General features: G+C 38.9%; 2 protein-coding genes across 2 annotated transcripts; one reads left to right on the plus strand and one right to left on the minus strand.

Annotated features, from left to right (window-relative positions):
- Positions 1-5640: 5640 nt before the first annotated feature.
- On the plus strand, positions 5641-6232 carry LOC121403716 (serine/threonine-protein kinase mig-15-like). Its single transcript, XM_041591521.1, has 2 exons — positions 5641-5856; positions 5968-6232. The coding sequence occupies exons 1-2, from the start codon at positions 5716-5718 to the stop codon at positions 6082-6084; spliced, it is 258 nt and encodes an 85-aa protein (XP_041447455.1). The 5' UTR covers positions 5641-5715; the 3' UTR covers positions 6085-6232.
- Positions 6233-12611: 6379 nt separating this feature from the next.
- zfta.S (zinc finger translocation associated S homeolog) lies at positions 12612-26124 on the minus strand. Its single transcript, XM_018260035.2, has 6 exons — positions 24949-26124; positions 21506-21943; positions 17418-18584; positions 15988-16731; positions 15106-15540; positions 12612-13418 (listed from the first exon to the last, which is right to left on the minus strand). Exons 1-6 carry the CDS (start codon positions 25157-25159, stop codon positions 13036-13038), a joined length of 3378 nt encoding a protein of 1125 aa, XP_018115524.1. The 5' UTR covers positions 25160-26124; the 3' UTR covers positions 12612-13035.
- Between the last annotated feature and the right edge of the window lie 1558 nt (positions 26125-27682).

Raw genomic sequence — 27682 nt, forward strand, 5'->3', positions numbered from 1 at the left:
ACACAGACAGTCAGGCTGGCAAAACAGTCAGGTTTAGAAACTTTAAGTGACACTTAATTACAAAAGTAGCCCTATTAGTGAAAAATGGCCAACATGAATTATGGGTAATTTTAAATATAAATGTATATTTTAAAAAGTTGTATTTAAGTGTTACTGTGCCTTTAAGATAATATGAGGGCGGGGCTTAATTGTGATGTCACAATGAACAGAGTTGACTTGATAACTGACACAACAAACACCTAATCATTGCTATCCAGCACACGAGAGAAGAAGGACCTTAGCGAAAGGTAAGAAAAATACATACAAAAAAACTCTATATACCCTGTATATTATGGGATGTCAAACTATGAAAGTACCAGCTACTTGACTAATTGGCATATCTGTAAGCCTTAAACCTTAAGTTAATATGTGGCTGAATTAATTATGATGTCATAATGATCTGTAAGCCTCAAATGAATATGGGGCGGGGCTTAATTGTGATGTCACAATGAACAGAGTTGACTTGATAACTGACACACCAAACACCTAATCATTGCTATCCAGCACATGAGAGAAGAAGGACCTTAGTGAAAGGTAAGAAAAATACATACAAAAAAACTCTATATACCCTTTATATTATGGGATGTCAAACATCCCATAGTGCTACGCAATATGTTGGCGCTATATAAATACATGTTAATAACTATGAAAGTACCAGCTACTTGACTAATTGGCATATCTGTAAGCCTTAAACCTTAAGTTAATATGTGGCTGACTTTATTATGATGTCATAATGATCTGTAAGCCTCAAGTGAATATGGGGCGGGGCTTAATTGTGATGTCACAATGAACAGAGTTTACTTTATACCTGACACACCAAACATCATTGCTATCCAGCACACAAGAGAAAATTGACATTATCGAAAGGTAAAAAAAATACATATAAAAAACTCTATATACCCTGTATATTATGGGATGTCAAATTATGAAAGTGTCAGCTGTTTGACTAATTGGCATATCTGTAAGCCTTAAACCTTAAGTTAATATGTGGCTGACTTAATTATGATGTCATAATGATCTGTAAGCCTCAAGTGAATATGGGGCGGAGCTTAATTGTGATGTCACAATGAACAGAGTTGACTTGATAACTGACACACCAAACATCATTGCTATCCAGCACACAAGAGAAAATTGACATTATCGAAAGGTAAGAAAAATACATACAGGTGTAGGATCCCTTATCCGGAAACCTGATATCCAGAAAGCTCAGAATTACAGAAAGTCTATCTCCCATAGGCTCCATTTTATCCAAATTTTTAAAAATGATTTCCTTTTTCTGTGTAATAATAAAACAGTCGCTTGTACTTGATCCAAACTAAGATATAATTAATCCTTATTGGAAGCAAAACCAGCCTATTGGGTTCATTTAATGTTTAAATTAATTTCTAGTAGACTTACGGTATGAAGACCCAAATTACGGAAATATCCGTTATCCGGAAAACCCCAGGTCCCGAGCATTCTGGATAACAGGTCCCATACCTGTAAAAAAAAAAAACTCTATATACCCTGTATATTATGGGATGTCAAATTATGAAAGTGTCAGCTGTTTGACTAATTGGCATATCTGTAAGCCGTAAACCTTAAGTTAATATGTGGCTGACTTAATTATGATGTCATAATGATCTGTAAGCCTCAAGTGAATATGGGGCGGGGCTTAATTGTGATGTCACAATGAACAGAGTTGACTTGATAACTGACACACCAAACATCATTGCTATCCAGCACACAAGAGAAAATTGACATTATCGAAAGGTAAGAAAAATACATACAGGTGTAGGATCCCTTATCCAGAAATCCGATATCCAGAAAGCTCCGAATTACAGAAAGTCTGTCTCCCATAGGCTCCATTTTATCCAAATTTCTAAAAATGATTTCCTTTTTCTCTGCAATAATAAAACAGTCGCTTGTACTTGATCCAAACTAATATATAATTAATCCTTATTGGAAGCAAAACCAGCCTATTGGCTTTATTTAATGTTTAAATGAATTTCTAGTAGACTTAAGGTATGAAGACCCAAATTACGGAAAGATCCGTTATCCGGAAAACCCCAGGTCCTGAGCATTCTGGATAACAGGTCCCATACCTGTATAAAAAACTCTATATACCCTGTATATTATGGGATGTCAAATTATGAAAGTGTCAGTTATTTGACTAATTGTCATATATGTAAGCCTTAAACCTTAAGTTAATATGTGGCTGACTTAATTATGATGTCATAATGATCTGTAAGCCTCAAGTGAATATGGGGCGGGGCTTAATTGTGATGTCACAATGAACAGAGCTGACTTGATAACTGACACACCAAACATCATTGCTATCCAGCACACAAGAGAAAATTGACATTATCAAAGGTAAAAAAAATACATATAAAAAACTCTATATACCCTGTATATTATGGGATGTCAAATTATGAAAGTGTCAGCTATTTGACTAATTGGCATATCTGTAAGCCTTAAACCTTAAGTTAATATGTGGCTGACTTAATTATGATGTCATAATGATCTGTAAGCCTCAAGTGAATATGGGGCGGGGCTTAATTGTGATGTCACAATAAACAGTTGACTTGATACCTGACACACCAAACACCTATTTATTTATTTCCAGCACACAAGAGAAGAAGAATCTTAGTGAAAGCACACGAGAGAAGAATCTTAGTGAAAACACACGAGAGAAGAATCTTAGTGAAAACACACGAGAGAAGAAGTTTAGTGAAAACACACTAGTTAAGAAGAAGCTTAGTGAAAACACAAGGAGTGAAGAAAAACCTTAGTGAAAGCACGCAAGTGAAGATGGACCAAAACGAAAGCTCACAAGTGAAGAAGAAACTTGAAAAAAAGGGTAAGAAAAATACCTACAAAAAACTCTATATATCCTGTATATTATGGGATGTCAAATTCTGAAAGTGTCAGCTGTTTGACTAATTGGCATATCTGTAAACCTTAAAGATTACGTTAATATGGGGGGCTTATTATGATATCACAATGATCATATCTGTAAGCCTTAAATTAATATGGGGCAGGGATTAATTGTGATGTCACAATGAAAAACAGTTGACAATACCTGGTGCACAAAACACCTATCCAGAACAGGAGAGAAGAAGGGCCTTAGCAAACTCTAAAAAAGATACAAACAAAAACTCTATATACCCTGTTGATTATGGGATGTAAAATTATGAAAGTGCCAGCTTTGAGATATGTGTAAGCTTTAAATTAGGGATGCACCGAATCCAGTATTCAGTTTGGGATTTGGCCAGGATTAGTCCTTTTTCAGCAGGATTCAGATTCAGCTGAATCCTTCTGCCCGGCTGAACCGAATCTGAATCCTAATTTGCATATGCATATGCAAATTAGGGGCAGTTGGAGGGAAATTGACTTTTTGTCACAAAACAAGAAAGTAAAAAAATTTCCCCTTCCCACCCCTAATTTGCATACGCAAATTAGGATTCCGTTTGGTATTCGGCCGAATCTTTCGCAAAGGATTCGAGGGTCGGCCAAATCCAAAATAGTGTATTTGGTGCATCTCAACGTTAAAGATTAAGTTTATATGGGGGTGGGGCTCAATTGTAATATCACAATAATTATATCTGTAAGCCTAGAACATTCAGAGTACATTAATATTATGAAAATCACAAATCAAATTAAGTAGATTTTTCTGTTTTTCTTTACAGGTTTCTGTGGATGTTTCTGCCCATTTGGTGATTTAGGGAAAGCAAGAAAAATGTTGAGAAGATTGTTTAGCGCTTGTTGTAAGGTAAGTCTATTAAAAAAGATTGGGGTGTGTTCTGTTGGGTAGAATGGGGAGAAATACAAGTGCAAAGTGCACAAAATATGGGCTATAATAATGGCCCCAGAAGAGGAAAACCTGGTAACACTTGTCCTTTTGGGGTTCCAGAGAGGAATAATAATTATTTGAGTAATGTCCCTCATTATTTGACTCATTAATAAGCATTTCCCTCTTATTATCAAGTGCCTGAATGAGTTATCATTATGTGCACAGAGATTAAATCAGTTCTTTTAGAGCAAAGTGGGCTTCATATATATTGATTTTCTTTCTATTTGTCATTATTAAAGTCAAAAGTTGTGTTTGAGTCCATTTTAGTATGTTGTTTGCAGTTGCCTTACTTTCTTCCTTACACTAAATATTCTATTGTTCTTTTATCCAAAACAGGGACGAAAGCGAAAAACTCAGTTAAAGGTAATGGATTGTATTTTATAATTACTTTTTATTGTGTATATGACTTAAATACACATTTTTAGTATGGCTATAGAGGAAGATGACCCCGCGGTCAGTTTGTTTCTTCTATAGTTGCATCACTATCAATATTATTACTTTATATTATTTAATATTACTTGGCCACTTTGCTTTTTCTTTTGTTTTTAATAATATTTTTTTTTAATATCTCTAGGAACCCAGTGGAACATTGGACCTGGGAAATCTGATTGGCGACGGCTCCTATGGCCAAGTCTACAAGGTAAACTAAAGTATCTAACACAGAGATAGCAGATAAATAATAACTTCAATTGCTTGTTCACCTATGAAATAATTATTAGGGTGGTGTAGATCATGAGACAGTTTGCAATTGGTCTTTTTTCAATTAAATATGGTTGTTCTGCAGCTCAAAAGTTTAGAATTTCAGGAGCGATCTAGTTTTTATTTATCCTAGCAACTATGTAGTGGTTACATTATAGACTGGAAAATGAATAGAAAGGGATCTTTATAGAAATAAAGATTAACAAAAACTTAGTGAAGAATAGGTCATTCTGTATCATTCTAATATTTAACATAAAGGTAGACTTCCCCTAAACCTTTTATTAATTCTGCTGTAAGCATGACTACCTATAAACTTCTTATAATAAGCTAGCCTGTTATTATAGGAAATTATCTAATGATGGGATGAACATGTACTGAAAAAGGCAAGTTTCAAATATTAACAAAATCCTTTCTTTTCTTTTACAGGGTCACAATCTGAAAACCAAGAAGGTTGTGGCCATTAAAATGATGACCCCTACTGAGGTAATATATCTTTTTCCTTAAATTATGAGAAAACTCATCATTTTGCCTTAACTTATAAGAAAGTGCACTGTATTTACTCGTGTTTCTATTTACCTAGGATAATCTGAAGGAAATCAAGAGGGAGATAAAGATCCACATGAAAGTATCGACCCATAAAAACATCGCCTCATTCTATGGAGCCTATCAACAACCTGGCTCCATAATGATGCCTATAATGGTAAGACTAGGTTTTTCTACAGATACATAGGGGCCGATTCACTAAATTCGAATGAAGGATTCAAAGTAAAAAAAACTTCAAATTTCGAAGTATTTTTTGGGCTACTTCGACCATCGAATGGGCTACTTTGACCTTCGACTACGAATCGAACTATTCCAAGTAAAAATCGTTCGACTATTCGACCATTCGATAGTCGAAGTACTGTCTCTTTAAAAAAAACTACAACCCCCTTCTTCGGCAGATAAAAGCTACCGAAGTCAATGTTAGCCTATGGGGAAGGTCCCCATAGGCTTGCCTAAGTTTTTTTGATCGAAGGATATTCCTTCGATCGTTGAGTTAATCGTTGGATTCGAAGGATTTAATCGTTCGATCGAAGGAATAATGTAGTACGTTAGTTCTACCTTATTTTCTACTAAACTCAATACTTTGGGGAGCATACAGGAACATGCTATTAATATTTGTCTTTTTCTTACAGATTGAAATGGAATTTTGTGGAGGTGGGACACTCTTCGAACTGATCGAAAACCCTTTTAGTCAAAATCTTTCCGAACATTGCATTGCTTATGTATGTCGGGAAGTCTTAAAGGTATGTCAGGTTCAACTTATTCAATCATATTCTATATTTCTTTATCATTTGTGTTAGAGAACGTTGACAAATTGCTATTTTATTCTTTTTTTTTCTTTTTCTTTCTTACAGGGTCTGTCCCACCTGCAGAAAAAACAAATAATGCACCGAGACATCAAGCCCCATAATATTGTCATAACCGAAGACGCCGGTATACGTTTAAGTAAGAAAAATGTATCTAATATATGATAATTATAGGATATCATTGTTTTTTTATTAATCTACTGCAGATAGGTTTGTCACCTGGCAGTATATTAAACACCTTGCTTACAATTATTCTTGATACCATTGATATTAATAGATAACAAATGTTCCAATGGCATGCATTATATATATATATATATATATATATATATATATATAATAACAACACCTAATTATTTTATCCATTGTTTTCTGTTTTTTACTTTGAGACCAGTATAATTACATTACAATTTAACTTATTAATTAAATTTTCGTTGATGTTTTTCAGTTGATTTTGGGCTTGCACGAATAGTGAAGAAAGATCGGCCTTGTAATGAACTACTGGGAACGCCACACTACATAGCACCTGAAGTGTGGCTCTGCAGGGCATATGATTTCAAGGTAAGACTTCACCTTAAGCGAGTATTTTTTAAATGTGGTCCAACTGTCATTTTTCTGTATGCTTTACACCTTTCTGATTAAATAACAGTGACCACCACTGTCCCCATAGGCCTAAGAATAAAAAAAACACACACAGTTGTATCAGCAATCAGTATCATGTATTCATGTGTGTATATATAGTCTGTTTTATTATATACACAATATATAAATAGCAGTTGAAGCTAAAAAGAGATATTTCTGTGGTTTTCTTATGTCAAACAAGCCCTAACTAGCAATTTCTTCTTGAAACTCTTACTTTAATTTTTACATCAATACATGAAAGTGTCAGCAATGCTGATTATTTGTTGTCTTTTCCTCTCAGTCATACGCAAGAATAAACAGAGGTGAGATTGAAAACCTATAATAATATGTAACTGAAAAATACATTAAATAATTGCCTTTCTTTTCATTTTCAGTGTGACATATGGTCTTTGGGAATGACTGCCATTGAGATGGCAGAAGGAGAATCCCGTGAGTATTTCCCAGTATCTTTTTGTGTTGTGTTAGACTTGTTTGGGGCTTTCACCAAACACATATAGATATTAGTTGTATGTATACTGTGTTGAATGAAAGAAGTAATGTTGCACATAAGCCCAGCTCTCCCCAACTCTGAGAGAAGTAAGAATGCAACATGAAGTTTAAGAACAAATTAGTGTTATTATCAACTATGATTAATAATTTAATAAACATATAATAGTTTGCTAGCTCTGTAGCATTTAGTTGGAGCTCTGGGAATCAGTTTTTAACAATATCTAAAGGGACCAGGTTAAAAATGACTGGTGTATGATTCATCAGATTGTAAGGTTTGCGGGGCAGGCAGTAAATATTTTCAAATAAACGACCTAGACTTATTTGGAACATCTGGAATCTGACATGTATTTATTTATACCCATTAGCACTGCTCCAGTCACAAAAAGTAGCAATTGGAAAAGAAGTCGTATATGGTGATCCTCCAACTCTGAGTCGACCACGCAGATGGTAAGATAACCACATCTCACTTGACTTTAGTCACAATCTAAAGGGATGATCCTGACCCCATTGCCACCCTGGGCCTTTTCCCATTCACCTTTTTAGCACCAGAGGGGGTCCAGGAGGTTCTCTTCCCATAATACAGAGAGTGCACTAGCAGAGCCTAATTTCCAGTTTTAAAATCAGACATTCTGCTCTTAAAGATATCAGGAGCATCTTATATTATCTCTAAATCAACATTTATTTTTTTCCAGGTCTAAAGCATTTAACTCATTTATTAAGGTCTGTCTAACCAAGGATCCCAAAGACAGACCAACGGCTAAGTTTCTGCTACAAAACCATCCCTTTATAACAAAGCTACGGGATGAAAGGGAAGCGAAAGCAGAAATAAAAGACCTAGTGAGAAGACTGAATGCAGCAAGACATTGGCAAGGTAAGGGACTTGTATGTTTTTTTACATGCTCTGGGCATTTGTAGAGGTAGTAAAGGACATGGATAGATTAAGGTTTTGTTAGTATAGAAATAAGGATCAAATCAGGCATAATCAAACATAGAAAAATACATTCTTACATTTTATTTTATTCCCTTTGCAGAAGATAAAGTTGAAATACAATCTGATGTAGAAATAGAAGAAACAGTAGAGAATGCTGAAGATGTAGATCTTTGTTCAAAAACAGCAGAAAATGCTGCATTTTTACCACAAGATGTCGGCTCAACCGACATCAAGAAAAAACAGGACACCATATATCATACTGACATAGGAAAATCTAAGAAGGTAGTTGAAGCCTCAACTACACCTAAGGAGGACCCACTTCAGTCCAGCGGACGAGACCCAGTATTAGAAGAAAATACTGGAGATGTCAACACTGAAAAAGCTAGTGGCTATATAGGCTTGGTTATTTTATTGTTATTATTGTTAGTAGTACTTTTTTTTATTTCTATAGAAGCACAAATCTTTAGCTTTACATGCATTTAATAATGTTTTCATATGGACTTTGGGCAATAAGCAAAAAAGGAGGAAGGAGGCACATCTTACTAGCTACAAAATTAAGAAGCTGTAAGACTGCAGCTTTGTTTTTCTGCAAAGAATTCCCTTTATTGGGATATAAGCAAAAGAGGAGGAAGGAGGCACATTTAATTCAGAAGATGAAATTCTGCATCTTCATTTCTTGCAAATGTTTTTCAACATTTGGATCTAAACAAAAAAGGAGGAAGGAGGCACATTTAATTCAGAAGATGAAATTCTGCATCTTCATTTCTTGCAAATGGTTTTCTACATTGGGATATAAGTAAAAGAGGAGGAAGGAGGCACATAGAAGGGGAGGCATGAGCATGGAACATCAGGAACATGTCTTTTTTCAACTTATGTTACTATGTTTGTAAAATTCAATTTGTATAATATGCAAATAAAAATAATGTTACAATTAATAATAATGGATGCAGTCTATTTTTTTATTTCATATTTTGTTTAAAGAGGAGGGGTAGATTTATGCACAAATAATCAATGGTTTATTACACTGATATGGGTGAGTGTAGCTCCCACTATTCCAAAGTCTACCAAGTGATCCCCACAGGCTCCAGTAAAAAGAGCAACCCAAATCTCTTAAAAGGGCGATATAATCCCTTGTTCAACATGAATTCAAAATATTCATCTAAAGAAAATAATTGGCACAAAACAACAGTGACACCTCGGAGTTGCCACATTTCTGCTTTTTAAAGGTTTGATTCTAAAACCAACCAACCATTGTATGTCCTGATGTTATTTCTGTGAAGTGTCTCATTTATGTTTTCAGTTGTTACTGATTATAAAAATACATTGCAAAATTGTAAAAGTAATAAAATATTTTTATATAATGGTGCTGATTTACAAATGATCGTTTTGGAAAGACTGATTCTGATTGAAACATCCGTATTTATGGAAGGTAATGAGAGAGTTTACAAAAGCAAGGGTAAATAAGAAGAAGAGGGTTCTAGGACAAGAAAAAAATGTATTCCGAAAGGAGGAAGACAGAAGAATAGACTAAGGAAGCACTCAGTGAGTTGCCTCAGGACTGGGCCCTTGAAGAGGCAGAAGATGATGATAATTTAAGAAATTATTTAATAAAAACCTAAATGCTAAGATTCAATTCATGCTAAAAGTTAATATAAAGGTTAACTACCCCTTTAATCATGATTAATACACACAGAGAGACACTTAAAATACAATTAACACCCAAAATATCTGACTTACTGTAAATAAAAAACAAAGAAACCTTTTGGTTTTTTTTTGGTACTACACATACAAGGGCACATATAGTCATTGTCATGTGGAGCTACATGGAGTGGATCTCAGTGTGGAAAGAAAAAAAGTGTGCATTTTACATAAGCTAAAGGCCTGAATAAACCTTAGGAATTATTTTTCATAAGTCATTTTTTCTTCTTCCAATACAAAATTACAACTGTCGAGGTCCCATAGACGTCATTAGAAGCTGTGCTGAAACTATTGAAATTTCAGCCATTCAGAATTTTAGAGGTATTCAGATTTTTCTCCACTAGAAATATATAGAATTTTTAGAGGTGTTTGTTCTTTATATATACAGATCTTTTAATAAATGACATGGGATGTGTGGTTTCAAAAACCTCTAAAACCACAAAAGTTAAAAATTTAAAAATATGTGCCTCTAAAAAGGCTTATTTATTAAAGGTCAGATTTTAGAGGATTTTGAAAACACGCCTCCATAAAAGATTCCATTATAAAAAGTGTGATTGAAAAAAAGCGGTTCAATAAAATCTGCGCAGCTCCCATACACTTCTATAGCACCTCGACAACTTTTACTTGCCAATGTTTTGCATTAGAGGTTTTTACACTTAATACATTTTGAATTTTCAGAGCTTTTTAGAAATATCGTAAAACCCACAAACTTTTCAATATATAGGATATGACTTTATGGCTGACATTTTCTACTTGAGTATCTTTTCACCTAGTCCTCTGAATACCAGTCATAAAGTCATTTCCTATTAGGAATGGCAGGCCGGCCCAAAAACCGTGGGGTCCGTGGGTTGTGCGGGTTCCGACCGGCTCCAGCACATATCTTCGAGTTTGGGTTGAGCTCTTGTCCCCGCCCACGACCAAGCACTGCCAACTTCCGGCACCTAAATTTATAGACTTGCGCCTTTGGTGATGTCACTGCAGGGCGGCCGTGGGTCTATGAATAGATTGGGGAGTTTCCAATTAAATTCAGCCTAATATAATATGTATAGGTATGGGATTTTTATACAGAATGATTGGGACCTTTGGCTTTCTGGATAACAGATCTTCATGTGGATTTAGATTTTTATATCTTTATGTCTTTGGTTCACTAAAAAATAATTGAAACATTAAATAACCCCCAATAGGATTGTTTTACCTTCAATAAGGATTAATTGTATCTTAGTTGGGCTCAAGTACAAGCGACTTTTATTTTTACAGAGAAAAAGGAAGTACTCTTTAAAAAGATTATTTGGATTATTATTTGGATAAAATGGAGTCTATGAGAGACATCATTCCCCTAATTCAGAGCTTTCTGTATTTCGGATAACAGATTCCATACCTATGGTTTTCATTTGGCTCACTATAAAATATACTTGCGTGTATAATACTGAAAATAAAGCAAATAAAGATAAAACCTATTTTCAGGAATGCTTTTTTTTTTAAAAAAAAATCTTACCTTAAGGGGATATGGTCATGTTCTTGGTGTCCGCAGATTTGCAATAGTTTATAATAGACTTGCATTTTGGAAAGATCATAAAATCTGAGGTCTTGTTTGCAGAGCTAGGCTTTACCTGGTTATAATACGGCAAGTAAAATTCAACTTTCCGAGCAAAGACTGAAGCTTCTACAATGTCACCTTTTTCATTGACAGGGAGTACTGTACCTCCTCCTTAAGGAGTTGTCTGTCAAAAGTCAGACCTCTAGGGTCACTTTCAGGGTTGAGTTACTTTCAGGGTCGAGGTATGATAGATCTCAAATCTGAATTCGAGTTTGGTGTTTTCTCAACTCGACTTTGTCAGTTTTGACCAAAAATTCAAATTAGAATTTACTTTTTGAACCTTAATAAATCTGCCCCAGGTGAGCTTCTTCGGTTTTAAGCAAACAATCAAATTTTGGAGGTGAACTCCCCCTTTAATATTTGCAAGGATCAGTTGCACCTGAATTTTTAAACAAAATCACTTTGTGACACCATTTCTGTTCAAAATTAGTTTTATATTGAGAAAAAAAACAGTAAAAATAATGTTTTGCAAGGGAATCCTTTGTACATAATGTTTCCAAGTTAATATTTTACTGTCAGAGACCCAGTACTCCCCCTAATCATAACCTCTAGCTTGCGCAACATGATGGCAATCAAGCAAGATTTAAAATGGAGTCCACTCTGATTCTAAACATGCTAATAAATTAATAATAGGAATATTCATTTGTTTCCTTTTTTTTGCAAGGAAATCCTTCACATTTTTCAGAGGAATCTGCCAGATAGCAGGGAGAACAAAAAAAATGTTGATGGTTTAAAAAACAAAAACAATATATATTTAAGATCCCTTTACTTCTACTTAATGGGATTCTGTCACGATTTTTAAATTTAAATTCTAAATGGCACTGTTTACACTGCAAATAATTCACTGTACAATTTAAAATGTCATTCCTGAAGCAGCAAGTGTATTTAGTTGTAATATTGGTGTGTAGGTGCATCTCAGCTCATTTTGCCTGGTCATGTGATTTCAGAAAGAGCCAGCACTTTAGGATGGAACTGCTTTCTGGCAGCTTGTTGTTTCTCCTACTCAATGTAACTGAATGTGTCTCAGTGGGACCTGGATTTTACTATTGAGTGCTGTTCTTAGATCTTGTGTTAGGGAGCTGCTATCTGGTTACCTTTCCCATTGTTCTGTTGTTAGGCTGCTGGGGGGGAAAGGGAGGTGGTGATATCAGTCCAACTGGCAGAACAGGAGTAAAGAGTGACTGAAGTTTATCAGAGCACAAGTCACATGACTGGGGCAGCTGGGAAACTGACAATATGTCTAGCCCCATGTCAGATTTCAAAATGAAATATAAAAAATTCTGTTTGCTCTTTTGAGAAATGGATTTCAGTCCAGAATTCTGCTCGAGCAGGACTATTAACTGATGCGTTTTGAAAAAAAAACAAAACATTTTTTTCCCATGACAGTATCCCTTTAACAGAAGGAGATTATTTTTTTGGGTGGGTCTCAGCAGAGTGTTGTACAACATGGCAAAAAGACAGGAACATGGTTATTCATATTGTAGGAAGCAGCAATACTGGAGCTCTGCAGGGTTCTCAAATGAAATTCTGGGACAGTCAGTCAGTATCTGACAGGAAGGGGCCAAAGTAGCCACAACACAAGCCTCTGTCAGAAACCATAAAAAAAAACATTGTTGCACTACATAAGGAGATAACGAGTGACAAAAAAAAGAATGGAAACCAAAGTATGTGGAAATCATCCTTTCATCAGAGCAGGGTAAAGCCACTAAAAGAAAAGATCTTCTGCCCCACACAAAAAACGTTGGGCCAGTTTGTTGTTTTACTCTAAATTCTTCTTTCTGCCCTTTTCCACGTCATCCTGTGGCTGTTGTTTGAAACACTCCTCAGAGTGTATGTAATGTAGAGCCATCTCACTGTATGCCTCTAGAATCCTCTGCCTTTCCTCTGCTGTGAAGTCCACTGAATATGGATGTACCTGGACAATGTGACGCTTAATGGTGCTGACTTTCAGGGTGGCCAGGGTTCCCCCGCACACCATGCAGATAAGGCCCTGCCTGCGACAGTCGTAGTCCATCATGAATTCTGTGCGCCAACGGACCTGGTAGTTGCGCTTAGCGCTGTTACACGGCGGGGGAAGGGAAGGTGCTGAGGACGCACAGTTGCCAGCATTTAATACATTGTTTCCAGATACCGATGACTCTTCTGTAGAGAGACAAAAAAAGTGAATGAGATTAATAGAAAGAAAAAAAGTACCATTTTGAGTTGCTTACTTGGATCAGGGGCGGCCATACTTACTTGGATCATGTGAGGTCTACTTTTAGTGATATTGTCCTACTCGAGTATATACGGTACCTCCGAAGTTGCACTCAGGGAGGTGAAAGGTAGCGAAGTTGCGGTAGCGTTAATTCGCCAAGTAAATCGAAGTTACACTAGCAATGCCTAATTTGCATACGACGCCAAGTTAAAGTTGAATGGACATATATGTAGCAGCAAATACATTACACTACACAAGCCTGGGAAAGCTTTATAATATAGACGCCAGCGTTTTTGTCAACTATTTTTGAAGCAAGCCCTATCTACTCGATTGCACTTCGCCTGGTCTGAGGTGGCGCAGGCAAATCTGGTGCAAGAGGTAACGTTCAGTAAAATCCGCAAGTTAGTGAATTGGCGTAGTTACGTCCCTTCTTCATATCGCAACTTCGCCTGGCGTAAGGGTGCGAAGTAGCGATAGAGTAGGTCCACTTCGCTAGCGAATTTACGCCAGCACCCGTTAGTAAATCGGCGAAGTAACGAAATGACATCACGCTGGCGAATTTGTGATAGCATTAGCCACTTTGCGTTTTAGTGAATTTGCCCCTATAGGTCTACTGGTACATTCCGATCTACATTTTGGGCACCCGTTTAAGGTCTTATACCACAGAACATATAAAAGTACAAGGACTATATACACCTCCTATGATAAATTACACAACCTGCCTTCGAAACCCCAATAAGTCCATAAAAGACAACAATTTTGAAAATACCTGTGGTACTGGTTGGTTACTCTGGACTTTCCCTGACCAATATCAGCTTGATGGGTGGCAATTGGTTAAAAAAAAGGAATGGCAATATTAGTATAAGGACTGGAAGGACATGGGAGAAGCAACAGTTTTTCCTGGGCGCACATAGAAAGTGATGACATCAGAGGCCAAATCAAATGGAAAACGGATATTTGGGCAACAACAAGCATTTGTTGAGGGTTATTGGGGCTGGAGATCAGGCTTACCAGGGCGTGTGCACAGTAGCCTTACCATGAGGGCAAGGGAAATAAGTGGGCCGTGTCAGGGATGCGGAGAACGCAGGCTTTTGAGGGTAACATCAGGCTTTTTAAAAAGGGCAGAAATCGGCAGTTATCAGGTTTTAAAGAGCGGCGTTACCATAGAGAGGGCAGGAGAGCAACTGTATCAAGCTTTCAGAAAGGGCAGAAGAGCAGCAGTTTCAGGCTTTCAGAGAGGGAGGAGAGTGGCAGTTTCAGGCTTTCGGAGAGGGAGGAGAGCGATGATATAGAGATTTTCTGAGTGGAAATTAGAACCACAGTCTCAGGCTTTTGGAGAGGGCAAGAGAGCCGCAGTATCAGACTTTTGGAAGGGCAGGGGAGCACAATCCATTAGAAAGTCCATGGTAACCAACTAACACCACAACTGTCCATTCCACAGAAGAGAAAAACAAAAAGACACCAACTTGTCAATACTTCCAGATCACAATATTGAAGGGCATTGTGAACCCTCAGCTCACTTCATAGCAAGCTGCACATATTCAGCAGTTTGTCCCTTGCACCACCACACAGTGGCATGAAGAGACTATAACTCCAGTTACTTCACACAACTCAGAGGCACATATTCTCCCTTACCATTGATTTCAATATAGATTTCATCTCCTCCATCTTGATGGGCTGTCTTCTTCAGTCCTGCAGCCACTTTTTGTTCCCACTCCTCCATGACCACAGTCTTCTCTTGGTCACTAAGGTAGGTGGTATCTGGGTGCTTCTGTTGGATATGCATCTTAACAGCACTAATTTTAGGATTCATCAAAATCACTCCACACACCATACATATTAATCCATCCTTCTGGGGAGTGTAATCCATCAGATATTCGAGCTTCCAGCGCTCATGCTGGTATGTGCACGGATCATTTGTCTTTCCTTGGACTCTTCCAAAAGCAAATTCCCATGAGGCTCCACGCCCCTCTGTGTTCTGCACATTTGTCAAAGTACTTTTCTCTTCTTCTGCCTCTTCAACGGGGTCACCATTTGCCACAGTGGCACCATACTGGACTGTGTCTGAATCTAACAAGAGCAGAAGCAGAGATGTGAATGAGAAATAAAAAGCAAGCGTTCACAAAAAAGCAAGAAAATTAAAAGCAGACAAGCGAAGGTTTATGGAATTAAAAGGATACTGTCATAGGATAACTTGTTTTTATCAAAGCAGAAAATAAAAGGTGAAATGCACTAGCCTGGTGTAGTTTTGGTCTGGGTTTCCATGGCTAGACAACTTTCAACAAAAGTGTGTATAAAGGTATCAGAAATATATTTGAAAAAAAAAAAAAAAACAGCATCCCTTAAAGTCCATGGTACTAGTTTCCCCTATTTCTATAGGTACTGGGAATGCCAGGGTTCCCAGAATAATTATAAATAATAATTACAATTATTTTTTAAATACTGTATCATATCCCATGTTATAAAACAAATAATCAGGGTATGGCTGGAGATAACAGCAGATCATGTTTCCCTTACCACTGGTTGCTTCTTTCTGTGGACCAGGCACCATCTTTCTCACTTCAGCTACCCGTGTCTCCCACTCTTGGATAACAGACATTTTAGCTTCAGCCGTAAAGTTCCCTGTGTGTGGATGTTTCTGGATGATGTGCCTTTTGATGCTACTCTCTTTCAGTACATTGAGGGATGAGCAGCAGTACATGCATACAACACTGCCCCGCAGCCCATTGTAATCCATCATGAAATCTGAGTGCCAGTGGAGCTGATAGGCACCATATTGGCTATTGGCCTTGTTCTCCCTCCAAAGGCAAACTTCCCAAAGCAGGGGGTCAACTCCAAGAGGCCAACGGATAATATCAGCAGAAGGTGGTTCAGGAAGAGTTAACTCTGTTGCAGAAACTTTGGGAGCAATAGCTCGCCAGGATTTTGCCAGTTCAGACGTTGCTGATAAAGTAAAAAGGGAAGGGTTCAGGTTCAAGGGAAGACTGGGGGTGGGTGACAAAGGTTGAACAATGGCAGGTTTTATGGGTTGGATAAGTGCTGTGCTAGGGACTGGCATGGGCATTAAGGGCTGGAGAGAGGAGGGCATGGTCATTATGGGTTGGGCTGGGGTGGACATGATGGGCTGGACTGGGGAGGGCATAATGGGCTGGAGGGTGGACGGCTTCCAAGGCTTCATAAGGCAAGGTTTCAAGGGATGGATGACGGAAGAGTCTGGTATGACAGATACACGAGCAATGATGATTGGTGCTTGCGAGTCCACTAGGAAGTAGTAGGAAAAAAACAATTATTATGCAGTTGATACATATATCTGTCTGTGTATATTAAAAACTTTTTTTTTTTACTCTACATGGTCTTACCCAAGTTTTTTTCCTCCTAACTTTCCATTTATATAAAAAATTATAGTGTGTGTAGTAAGTTAAGCACAAAACAAAAGCTGTGGTACCGTGTTAGCCAGTAGCAAAATTAAGACAGGGCCTTAATTTAGGGTCAGGTTTCAAGACACACTATGTGACCCGACTGATTCCAGACCCCTGGACTATTTACAACCCATCCTAATTCATTTCATTATCTGTACAATTTATCTCTATCTATCTGTAACTTCCAAAATGTATTGCCCATGAATACCTCCAGAATCCAAAAAAAAAAAAATCAGGAACAGAAAAAAATAAGATCCATGACTGGGAATTCAGAAAAACAAGCAGCACACCCATGAACGTAAAATGGGAAAAGACAAAGAAGAGTTGCAATGGGGTACTATACTTTGCTTATATCTGTGGTGACTACAGTCAAAATCGGTTCCCCTATTCTAAGAACAGACGCCTTTCCTTTTCCATCCTAGGCAGTCCTACTATACCTAGGAACACTGCACACAGTCAAAATGCATATTGTTATTCCACCACATAAAACTACCGCTCCACCCATTTTCTCAACCAAAAAAAACTCACCTTTTAATACAGGGAGGCCAATGCCCAGCACCGCCTTTCCATTGAGATCTACATGCTGCGTTTTCACTGTCTGTTTGGTTTCTGCATCCAAGGGAAGCATCTTTTCTACATCCACCGTACTTTGCAACCTCTCATCATGACACCCTTGCTTCGGTTCTGTTGCATGTTCCTCCTCTATTGCCTGGGACGTTTCTTTTTGTAGCTTTCTCCTCTGTAGCTGATCTGCTTCAGTAATCATGCCTTCCTCACTTGGGGCATCTTCATTTTGTTTTTGCTCCTTTAATGATTTATGGATTTTATTTAAAGGCTCTTCCGGTCTCTTCTCCTCCTTTTCTGACTGAAGAGCAGGTGTTGGCTTAATGTTCTTATTGTCCCATAACAAAGCCTCTTTCTTGTTTAAGTGCTTTCCTTCCATCAATGGAGACTTTTTTGATTTTGTGGCCTCTTCCTCCAGATCTGGAGCTTTGCTGACATCTTGCTTTTCATCTGTTGGGCCCAGAGATTTTCTTGTCTTATGTTTATCATCTTCTAGTATTTCATCATCTCTCTCTTCCTCCAGTTGTGGTGCATTACTCAACTTAAGCTGCTCTTTCTCAACCATTTGGGACTCCTTATCCCTAGAAAGTCCATCTTCCATCATCTCTAATGTAACAGCACTCTTTTCTTTTTGAAGCCCCTCTAAAATCTCCTTGTCAGCATTTACAACCATGTTAACGTTATCATTACTTTCCTCCACTTCTGTTTTTTCCAAAACATCATCTTCTTCTTCCTCTTCATCGTCATCTTCGAATTCATCTTCCACCTCTTCCTCTATGTTCTCTCCACGACTTGCCCAAGCTTCGAGGATCACACTTTTCTGACTAGGCGTAAGCTGTAAGGATGTTGGGTGAGTCTGTAGTATGTGGTTTTTTATGTCAGCCAGGTTAAGGCTGGGTAGGACTGTAGCACACATCATGCAGTGGAGCTGGTTACACTGACAATCATAATCCATTAGGAATTCAACTCTGAACCAGTGCTGGAGTGATTCGTTCAAATACTGTTCTAAATGACTCGTGTCCGGTGGAGAAGGCTGTGAAAGTTCAGGTCCCAGTAAGGGGCGCCAGGTTCCTTTACTAACAGGGGGGAGGCGCCTTCGCCTTTTTTTAGGAATAGGGATACCAGGGTCCTCTGAAAAGAAAGAACAGAATTGATAAGCAGATACCTTATCACTAAGGATCTTAGCATTCAATTTTATTATTATGAACACACTGATATTCAAGACTATTTGCAATTTGTTTCATTATGTTTTGGCTGAATTGTTATTTTCTGCCTCTCTCTCTCTAATATTCAGTCTGGTCAAAGGAGTTAGTGACTACTAGACAGAAAGCAGATTCATTCAATTACTTCTCTTTCTAATTAGACCCTCTCCTATTCATCTTTCAGACTGTAATTCAAAAAGCTGCCTAATTGCTAGAATAAGTGGGACACTAAACCCCAGATACATGTAAAAAAAACAATATTTACTGCAATAGTAGTAATTATTCTGTGATATTGAAGAGAGTAAATTAATTGTGACAGTATCACTTCAATCGCATTTCAAATACTTTGAACGGATTGCCGGTGGGTATTCATATATCCATAGTCATATATCCAGAAACCTGTTATCCAGAAAGCTCCAAATTATGGAAAGGCTGTCTTCCATAGGCTCCATTTCATCCAAATAATGAGAATTTTTTTTAAATAATAAGAATAAAACAGTCGCTTGTTCCTGATCCCAACTAAGATATAAGTATTGGGTTTATTTAATGTTTACATGATTTTCTAGTAGCCTTAAGGTATGAAGATCCAGATTATGGAAAGATCCGTTACCCAGAAAACCCCATGTACCGAGCATTCTGGATAACAGATCCCTTACCTGTATTGATGACTTTGTCCTACAGAACTTCCTTATCCTCCCATAGGAAATAAAAGAATTTTGACAGGTTTACTAAGCTAGTAAAAAAAAAATGTTTTGATTAAATTACCAGATATAAAAAGTTGCTTATTAATAGGGCCAAATACGACATAAATATTCAAACTTCTGTTGAGGTTGTATCAGACTGAAACATTTGGCAACAATGTGAAATTTTCCAAACTTCAATGCTTTATAAACAGGTCCCTAAACTCCAGACTGGAGAGCTGCAAAACAAAAGAAAAAGAAATAAATAAACTGCAAATTGTCTTAGAGAGCTAAAACGTAATAGGGTAGTTCACCTTCAAACTGACTTTTAGCATGATGTAGATATTGTGATATTCTGAGACAATATGCAACTGGTTCCCATTTGCTATGGTTTATTTATTTCGCTTTTCGTTCAGCAGCTCTCCCGTTTTTTTGGAATTTCAGCAGCAATTTCTGGTTTCTAGGGTCCACTAGGGTCCAATGCACCTTAGCTATGGATAAGAGACAGGAATATTAATAAGAAAGGGCCTGGGTAAAAAGATAAGTAACAAAAAGTGGCAATAACAACAAAACTGTAGCCTCACAAAGCAATCTTTCTTTGGTTGCCAGGGTTACTGAGCCCCGGAACAAAAGCTGGAAAAAGGCGAATAATGCAAAAACTATAAAACAAAAAATTAACACCAATTGAAAAGTAGCAAAAAAAAACAGGAAATTCTAAAACAAAACTAAAACATAAATTAAAGGTCAGCCACCCCTTTAATGGTAAACATCATATGAAAGCAAAAGAGTGGTTTAAAGGTGGGGAATAGGAGGCAGTCCTTAAAGGGATACTGTCATGGGAAAACATGTTTTTTTTTCAAGACGCATCAGTTAATAGTGCTGCTCCAGCAGAATTCTGCACTGAAATCAATTTCTCAAAAGAGCAAACAGATTTTTATATATTCAATTTTGAAATCTGTGGGCTAGACATATTGTCAGTTTCCCAGCTGCCCACAGTCATGAGACTTGTACTCTGATAAACTTCAGTCACTCTTTACTGCTGTAAAGTTGCAAGTTGGACTGATATCACCCCCCTCCCTTTCCCCCCAGCAGCCAAACAACAGAACAATGGGAAGGTAACCAGATAGCAGCTCCCTAACACAAGATAACAGCTGCCTGGTAGATCTAAGAACAACACTCAATAGTAAAATCCAGGTCCCACTGAGACACATTCAGTTCCATTGAGTAGGAGAAACAACAGGCTGCCAGAAAGCAGTTCCATCCTAAAGTGCTGGCTCTTTCTGAAAGCACATGACCAGGCAAAATGACCTGAGATGCACCTACACACCAATATTACCACTAAATACACTTGCTGGTTTAGGAATGACATTTTATATTGTACAGTGAATTATTTGCAGCATAATTTAGAAATAAAAACAACACCATAAAAATCATGACAGAATCCCTTAAACCATACATCTGGGAGCAGCAACAGTGCCTTTAGAGACATTCAAGGAGAAGGAAAGGCTAAGCTTTATCAGAAGCCTCCCCTCACTCTGCTTAACTACCAAACGCAAAACCACATACAATACCACATTTCTCACCCACTTAATTCAATCTTGCATACTCCCACACCTTGTGTATTACTCCCTTCCCTTTAGAGTGTAAGCTCTTTTGCATAGGTCCTTCCTCACCTTTTGTACCGGTATTGATTGTGATGTATGTAACTCCATATGTTCTGTGTATATAATTCATGTGATTTAGTTGTATAATCACATTTTCTTTTCAGTGCTACGCAATATGTGGTGCAATATAAATACATGTTATTAATAATAATAATAATATTAACAACTGTCAGTGAATATCTGACATCCAACTGCTGCATGAAGAGAGAATGAAGAGAAACAGATGCTGAGAGAGGGATAGTGAAGATAAACTTGATTATTTCAGTAACAATGCAGAATATTTAATTGATTGTATTTAGAAGGTTTCTTATTTTAGTATGTTGAAGCTTATATTACATTTTCAGGCAAGAAAGCGAACTCTCTGTTACTGTGTATATGAAGCAGATTTTGGTCAGGAAATACAAACACTAGTAATTTCTACAGGACAGAAAAGAGTGTGTGTGCCATAGGCCAAATAATAATAGCAAGTCAAGGGGGTGAGGTACCAAATACATGCACTTTATTACCTGCAGCTGTAAGTGTCTGAGCATCCACAGAAAGGTGTGCATCCCAACTGCCAATAATAACCTCTTTTTCACTGGATGTCCAATTTAAGGAATAGGGGTGTTTTTGCAGAATGTGACGTTTGATGGTGCTGAGTTTCAAAGTGGCTAATGAGCTTCCACACACCATGCAGATCATGCTGTGACTGCCAGCATTATAGTCCATCAAGTATTCCAGCCTCCAATGATTGTGGTAATAACGTCGGTGGTCTTTCCCAGGAATTCGGCTGTTCCCAGGCCTGGAAGCCCTCTCTTCATAATGTTCCGGTGCTACTCCTCCGAGGATCTGGCTATCTCCACTAATGTCCGGGGAATTCCAGCAGGCAGGACGAGGGGATGGAGAGAGTCCTGCCACTTGTGAGTGACATAGGTCCGGGTACAAAACATCCGTAAAGCTGCCGTCTAAAAATAAACATATAGTCAAGGTTAAAAAAGGAAAATGATAATATTACAACTAAAAAAATACAATTGCTGGTTCAGGAATGAAATTGTATATTGTACAGTGAATTATTTGTAAACAGTGTCATTTAGAAATAAAACCCATGACAGAATCCCTTTAGACAACACAATGGTGTTCATGGATGGCAGTGTTGCAATAACGATTCATAAGGAACAGTGCTGCCCGTCTGTATTAGCTAAAGAGCACATGGATAAGCCAGAAGGCTATTGGACTAATGTTCTGTAGACGGATGAGACCAGGACGGAACAAGAAGTGTTCTGTTTGGGGAAAGGCAAACCACTATCATAAGAACCTTATCACATCTGTGAAACATAGTGGTAGCACTATCATAGTATCAGTATTCATTTGCTGGTACAGTTCAGAGTATCCATCTGTGTACTGAAACTCAACAGAAGGTGGGTCATACATCTATCCTCAACACACAAGCCCATCTATAAAAGACTGTTAAAACAGAATAAAGCTAATGTTTTAGAATATAATGTTTTAGTTAAAGGACCAGTAACACCAACTACTTTAAAGTAACAAAAATATAACGTACTGTTGCTCTGCACTGGTGAAACTGGTGTGTTTGCTACAGAAAGACTACTATAGTTTATATAAACAAGCTGCTGTGTAGCCATGGGGGCAGCCATTCAAGCACAGGATACACAGTAGATAACAGATAAGTACTACTATAGTTTATATAAACAAGCTGCTGTGTAGCCATGGGGGCAGCCATTCAAGCACAGGATACACAGTAGATAACAGATAAGTACTACTATAGTTTATATAAACAAGCTGCTGTGTAGGCATGGGGGCAGCCATTCAAGCACAGGATACACAGTAGATAACAGATAAGTACTACTATAGTTTATATAAACAAGCTGCTGTGTAGCCATGGGGGCAGCCATTCAAGCACAGGATACACAGTAGATAACAGATAAGTACTAATATAGTTTATATAAACAAGCTGCTGTGTAGCCATGGGGGCAGCCATTCAAGCACAGGATACACAGTAGATAACAGATAAGTACTACTATAGTTTATATAAACAAGCTGCTGTGTAGCCATGGGGGCAGCCATTCAAGCACAGGATACACAGTAGATAACAAATAAGTACTACTATAGTTTATATAAACAAGCTGCTGTGTAGCCATGGGGGCAGCCATTCAAGCACAGGATACACAGTAGATAACAGATAAGTACTACTATAGTTTATATAAACAAGCTGCTGTGTAGCCATGGGGGCAGCCATTCAAGCACAGGATACACAGTAGATAACAGATAAGTACTACTATAGTTTATATAAACAAGCTGCTGTGTAGCCATGGGGGCAGCCATTCAAGCACAGGATACACAGTAGATAACAGATGAGTACTACTATAGTTTATATAAACAAGCTGCTGTGTAGCCATGGGGGCAGCCATTCAAGCACAGGATACACAGTAGATAACAGATGAGTACTACTATAGTTTATATAAACAAGCTGCTGTGTAGCCATGGGGGCAGCCATTCAAGCACAGGATACACAGTAGATAACAGATAAGTACTACTATAGTTTATAGAAACCAGCTGCTGTGTAGCCATGGGGGCAGCCATTCAAGCACAGGATACACAGTAGATAACAGATAAGTACTACTATAGTTTATATAAACCAGCTGCTGTGTAGCCATGGGGGCAGCCATTCAAGCACAGGATACACAGTAGATAACAGATAAGTACTACTATAGTTTATATAAACAAGCTGCTGTGTAGCCATGGGGGCAGCCATTCAAGCACAGGATACACAGTAGATAACAGATAAGTACTACTATAGTTTATATAAACAAGCTGCTGTGTAGCCATGGGGGCAGCCATTCAAGCACAGGATACACAGTAGATAACAGATAAGTGCTACTATAGTTTATATAAACAAGCTGCTGTGTAGCCATGGGGGGCAGCCATTCAAGCACAGGATACACAGTAGATAACAGATAAGTACTACTATAGTTTATATAAACAAGCTGCTGGTGTAGCCATGGGGGCAGCCATTCAAGCACAGGATACACAGTAGATAACAGATAAGTACTACTATAGTTTATATAAACAAGCTGCTGTGTAGCCATGGGGGCAGCCATTCAAGGCACAGGATACACAGAAGATAACAGATAAAGTACTACTATAGTTTATATAAACAAGCTGCTGTGTAGCCATGGGGGCAAGCCATTCAAGCACAGGATACACAGTAGATAACAGATAAGTACTACTATAGTTTATATAAACAAGCTGCTGTGTAGCCATGGGGCAGCCATTCAAGCACAGGATACACAGTAGATAACAGATAAGTACTACTATAGTTTATATAAACAAGCTGCTGTGTAGCCATGGGGGCAGCCATTCAAGCACAGGATACACAGTAGATAACAGATAAGTACTACTATAGTTTTTATAAAACAAGCTGCTGTGTAGCCATGGGGGCAGCCATTCAAGCACAGGATACACAGTAGATAACAGATAAGTACTACTATAGTTTATATGAACAAGCTGCTGTGTAGCCATGGGGGCAGCCATTCAAGCACAGGATACACAGTAGATAACAGATAAGTACTACTATAGTTTATATAAACAAGCTGCTGTGTAGCCATGGGGGCAGCCATTCAAGCACAGGATACACAGTAGATAACAGATAAGTACTACTATAGTTTATATAAACAAGCTGAAGTGTAGCACTGGGGGCCCCACACAGTTCTCTCACTTATTTTCCTCACACACATTGTCTCCCCAGCAGTAATGAATAGGTTAAATGAGGAGGAAAGTGAATATGAATGAGGAGATGGAAGTAGAAGCCCCTAGAGGACTAGTGGTAGGGCCCAGTATGAAGTAGAAGTCGGTGGGTGAGACACAGCAGTGAGTCAGGATGTAATATATTATTATTATTATTATTATTGACTATTAGAGGCATCAGTGGGCGTCACCAATTGTCACTCACCCCCCGTGGCCTCCTCCTTCATGTTAATCCCCGAGCTTTCCTGCCCCACGTGACCGCTCCTCCTCGCTGCTTCCTCTTCTTCTTCTTGTCCCACTTGGGGTCCCCCCAGCACGTCATGTCCTTCTGTCTCCGTTGTGGCCACGGCCGCTCGCGCTTCTTTCACCTTTTTTCTTCTCTCTGCCCTCCGTCCGAACATTGGGACCTGAGACATCACAGGGTCAGCTCTGCTCAGCACCGCACAGGAGGGCGGGGCGTACCAGTGACGTAGCAAGGGGCGTGATCAACCCTAGCCAAGCGCCGCACAGGACTGAGAGGAGGCGATACTGTCTGCCAGAGAGAGAGAGGCGGGGCCTTCCCGCCGCGCCGCACAGGACTGTGGAGTTGTGGGGCGTGGCTGAAATCCAGCGCCGCGCAGGACTTTGAGGGCGGTGCTAGAAACGTCATCAGGGGCCTAGGGGCAGCTGGAGCCCATATGTGTGAGTTTTGTGCTGCCCTCAGTTGGTAATGGTTTCATTGCGCTTATGTCATGACTAAAGGTTTTATTCAGACCATCACACGATAGTTGTACATTCGCGCAAAATCCGTTATATAGCGCTACAGGGACTGTGGAGAGAATTGATATTTGTACTTCAACTAAAACTTGAAGGTTGTGAGGGGCATGTGACCCCCTGCTGATTGGTTTATCCTGCGGAACTTCTATTCCCCCCATTCTCTGACATAGACAAATAGTGCAGCGGAGGAACCGCAGACTGGTCACTTCCACCGTCTCATTTCCTCTCATGGAACGTGCTCCGCGCCTAATTACTCCGCCCACACACACTTCCCAAGCTCTGCAGCCCCGCCCCCTAATGGTAGAGGTGGATGAGGGGCCCCAGTGAGGAGGAGGAGGCCACTTAGGGAACTTTGTGAGGGGCATGTGACCCCTTTTCTGATTGGTTTGTCCTGCTGGACTTATTCCCGCCATTCTCTGACAGACACAAATACTGCAGTGAAGCAATGTAAGACTACAATACCCAGCATGCAATGGGACTGACTTGTGTAGAAGTCGGGAGTTCCCACATTTTGGCCTCTGTACCCCAGTCTCCCGTCACTCTTAAGCATTCTCACTTTTTCCACTCACTTTCCTCCATTTCAGACAATTTTGGGGCAAAAATCTCTGCTGCTGCTGGCTGGTTAAAAAAGTCTAAAAAATAAATGAATATATATCAAAATACTCCTTTTTCTAATATTGGCATGAAGTAAAATGGGAGAGATTGGGCCGTCACCAGGGGGGTAAGTAGAGAGGGGGCCCAGGAGGTCTAGGGGTCCCTAATACAAATACAATTTCATTAAATATTGGTCAAACAGCTCAACCTCTAGACATTTTGGTGGCCAGCAGCAGATTTTTGCCCCAAAATTGTGATCTTAAGAAAAAGAAAAGTAAAGCCTTTTTTTTTTTATTGAATCTTTATTATCAGCCAGGTTTGGGAAGGCTGATGTAATGTCATTTTTCCTTTCCACCGCATTTCAGCAAGTTTTCTCCCTTTGAGATTTATGGAAAATAGGCAAATTTTGTTCATCACCAGGGGCGTAACTACAGAGGAAGCAGACCCTGCGGCTGCAGGGGGGCCCAGGAGGTACAGGGGGCCCGATGAGGCTCTCATTGATGAGCAATTTGAACATATATTGGTAAAACAGGACAAACACTGGATATGTTGGGGGCCCTAAAATTAATTTGCTGTGGGGCCCAGCAACATCTAGTTACACCACTGTTCATCACTACTTGAACCTTAGCAGGTGTCACGATCGGCACCCAAAATCCAGAAGCAATGCTAAGCTCCCTGGTCTCGGCTCTTGCATCCGCCTTTAACAGCCGCCTTTCACCTCGGGAGGAGCCCTCGGCTAATTGGATGCCGCCAGGTCTTATAACGAGAGGAGCCAAGCTAAGGGTTCTGGACGAGCAGAGGGGCATGATCATTAGCAAAGTCTTTTAGGCAGAAGGTCACAATACAGGGAGCAGACAGAAAGCGTAGTCAAAACCAGGCCGGGTCGGTGCGGGCAGGATACAAGCAGAGTCAGACAGGCAATGGTCAAAACCAGGATATCAATCAACAAGAGTCAGACAGGCACAGGTCAGAATATGGATTTTAGAATAGTCGGTTACCAGGTAGGGGTCAGGATCGCAGAAGTCAGATTAGTCAGGCAGGCGGGGTCAAAACAGGAATCAGATACAGAATCAAACAGAGTAGCACCCAGGAACTCACTAAGACGAACCAAATAACGGGCAATGAACACAGAACCCTTTAAATCCAGTTTGAATTTGGCGCCATGCACACTGACGTCACGTGCCTTTAAGAAGAAGAGATGTGCACGCCGCATGCGCCCATAGGAAACCGGCGCTACAGCAGCAAGGATCAGTGTGCCGTCCCCGCCGAGGGTGCAGCGGGCGTCCCCACCGACCCCCTTGAACTGCTAGACCACGAGGGTGAGTAGTTGTTACAAGAAGTTTTGCAGAGATTTTATTCCCCTTCTCAGCACATGGCCATAGACTTGCACCTACTCACCACTGTAAATGCTGCAAACACAGCAAATACAGCACAAACATTATATATATATATATATATATATATATATATATATATATATATATATATATATATATATATATATGCATTTTATACATAGAGACTGAATGATCCAAGCAATGTTCCATATAAAAAGGTTTTATTCAATAAATAGCTTAGTTTCACAATAA

Source organism: Xenopus laevis, chromosome 4S (genome assembly GCF_017654675.1).
Source record: "Xenopus laevis strain J_2021 chromosome 4S, Xenopus_laevis_v10.1, whole genome shotgun sequence".
Classification (NCBI taxonomy): Eukaryota; Metazoa; Chordata; class Amphibia; order Anura; family Pipidae; genus Xenopus; species Xenopus laevis.

Coding starts and splice junctions, on each gene's coding strand:
- LOC121403716 (XM_041591521.1), top strand. CDS start 5,716: ATGCTATTAATATTTGTCTTTTTCTTACAGATTGAAATGGAATTTTGT. Junction 5,857..5,967: donor TATGTCGGGAAGTCTTAAAG/GTATGTCAGGTT, acceptor TCTTTCTTACAG/GGTCTGTCCCACCTGCAGAA.
- zfta.S (XM_018260035.2), bottom strand. CDS start 25,159: ATGTCTCAGGTCCCAATGTTCGGACGGAGGGCAGAGAGAAGAAAAAAG. Junction 16,732..17,417: donor TGGCCTCCCTGTATTAAAAG/GTGAGTTTTTTT, acceptor ACTACTTCCTAG/TGGACTCGCAAGCACCAATC. Junction 13,419..15,105: donor AATCTATATTGAAATCAATG/GTAAGGGAGAAT, acceptor GTCTCTCTACAG/AAGAGTCATCGGTATCTGGA.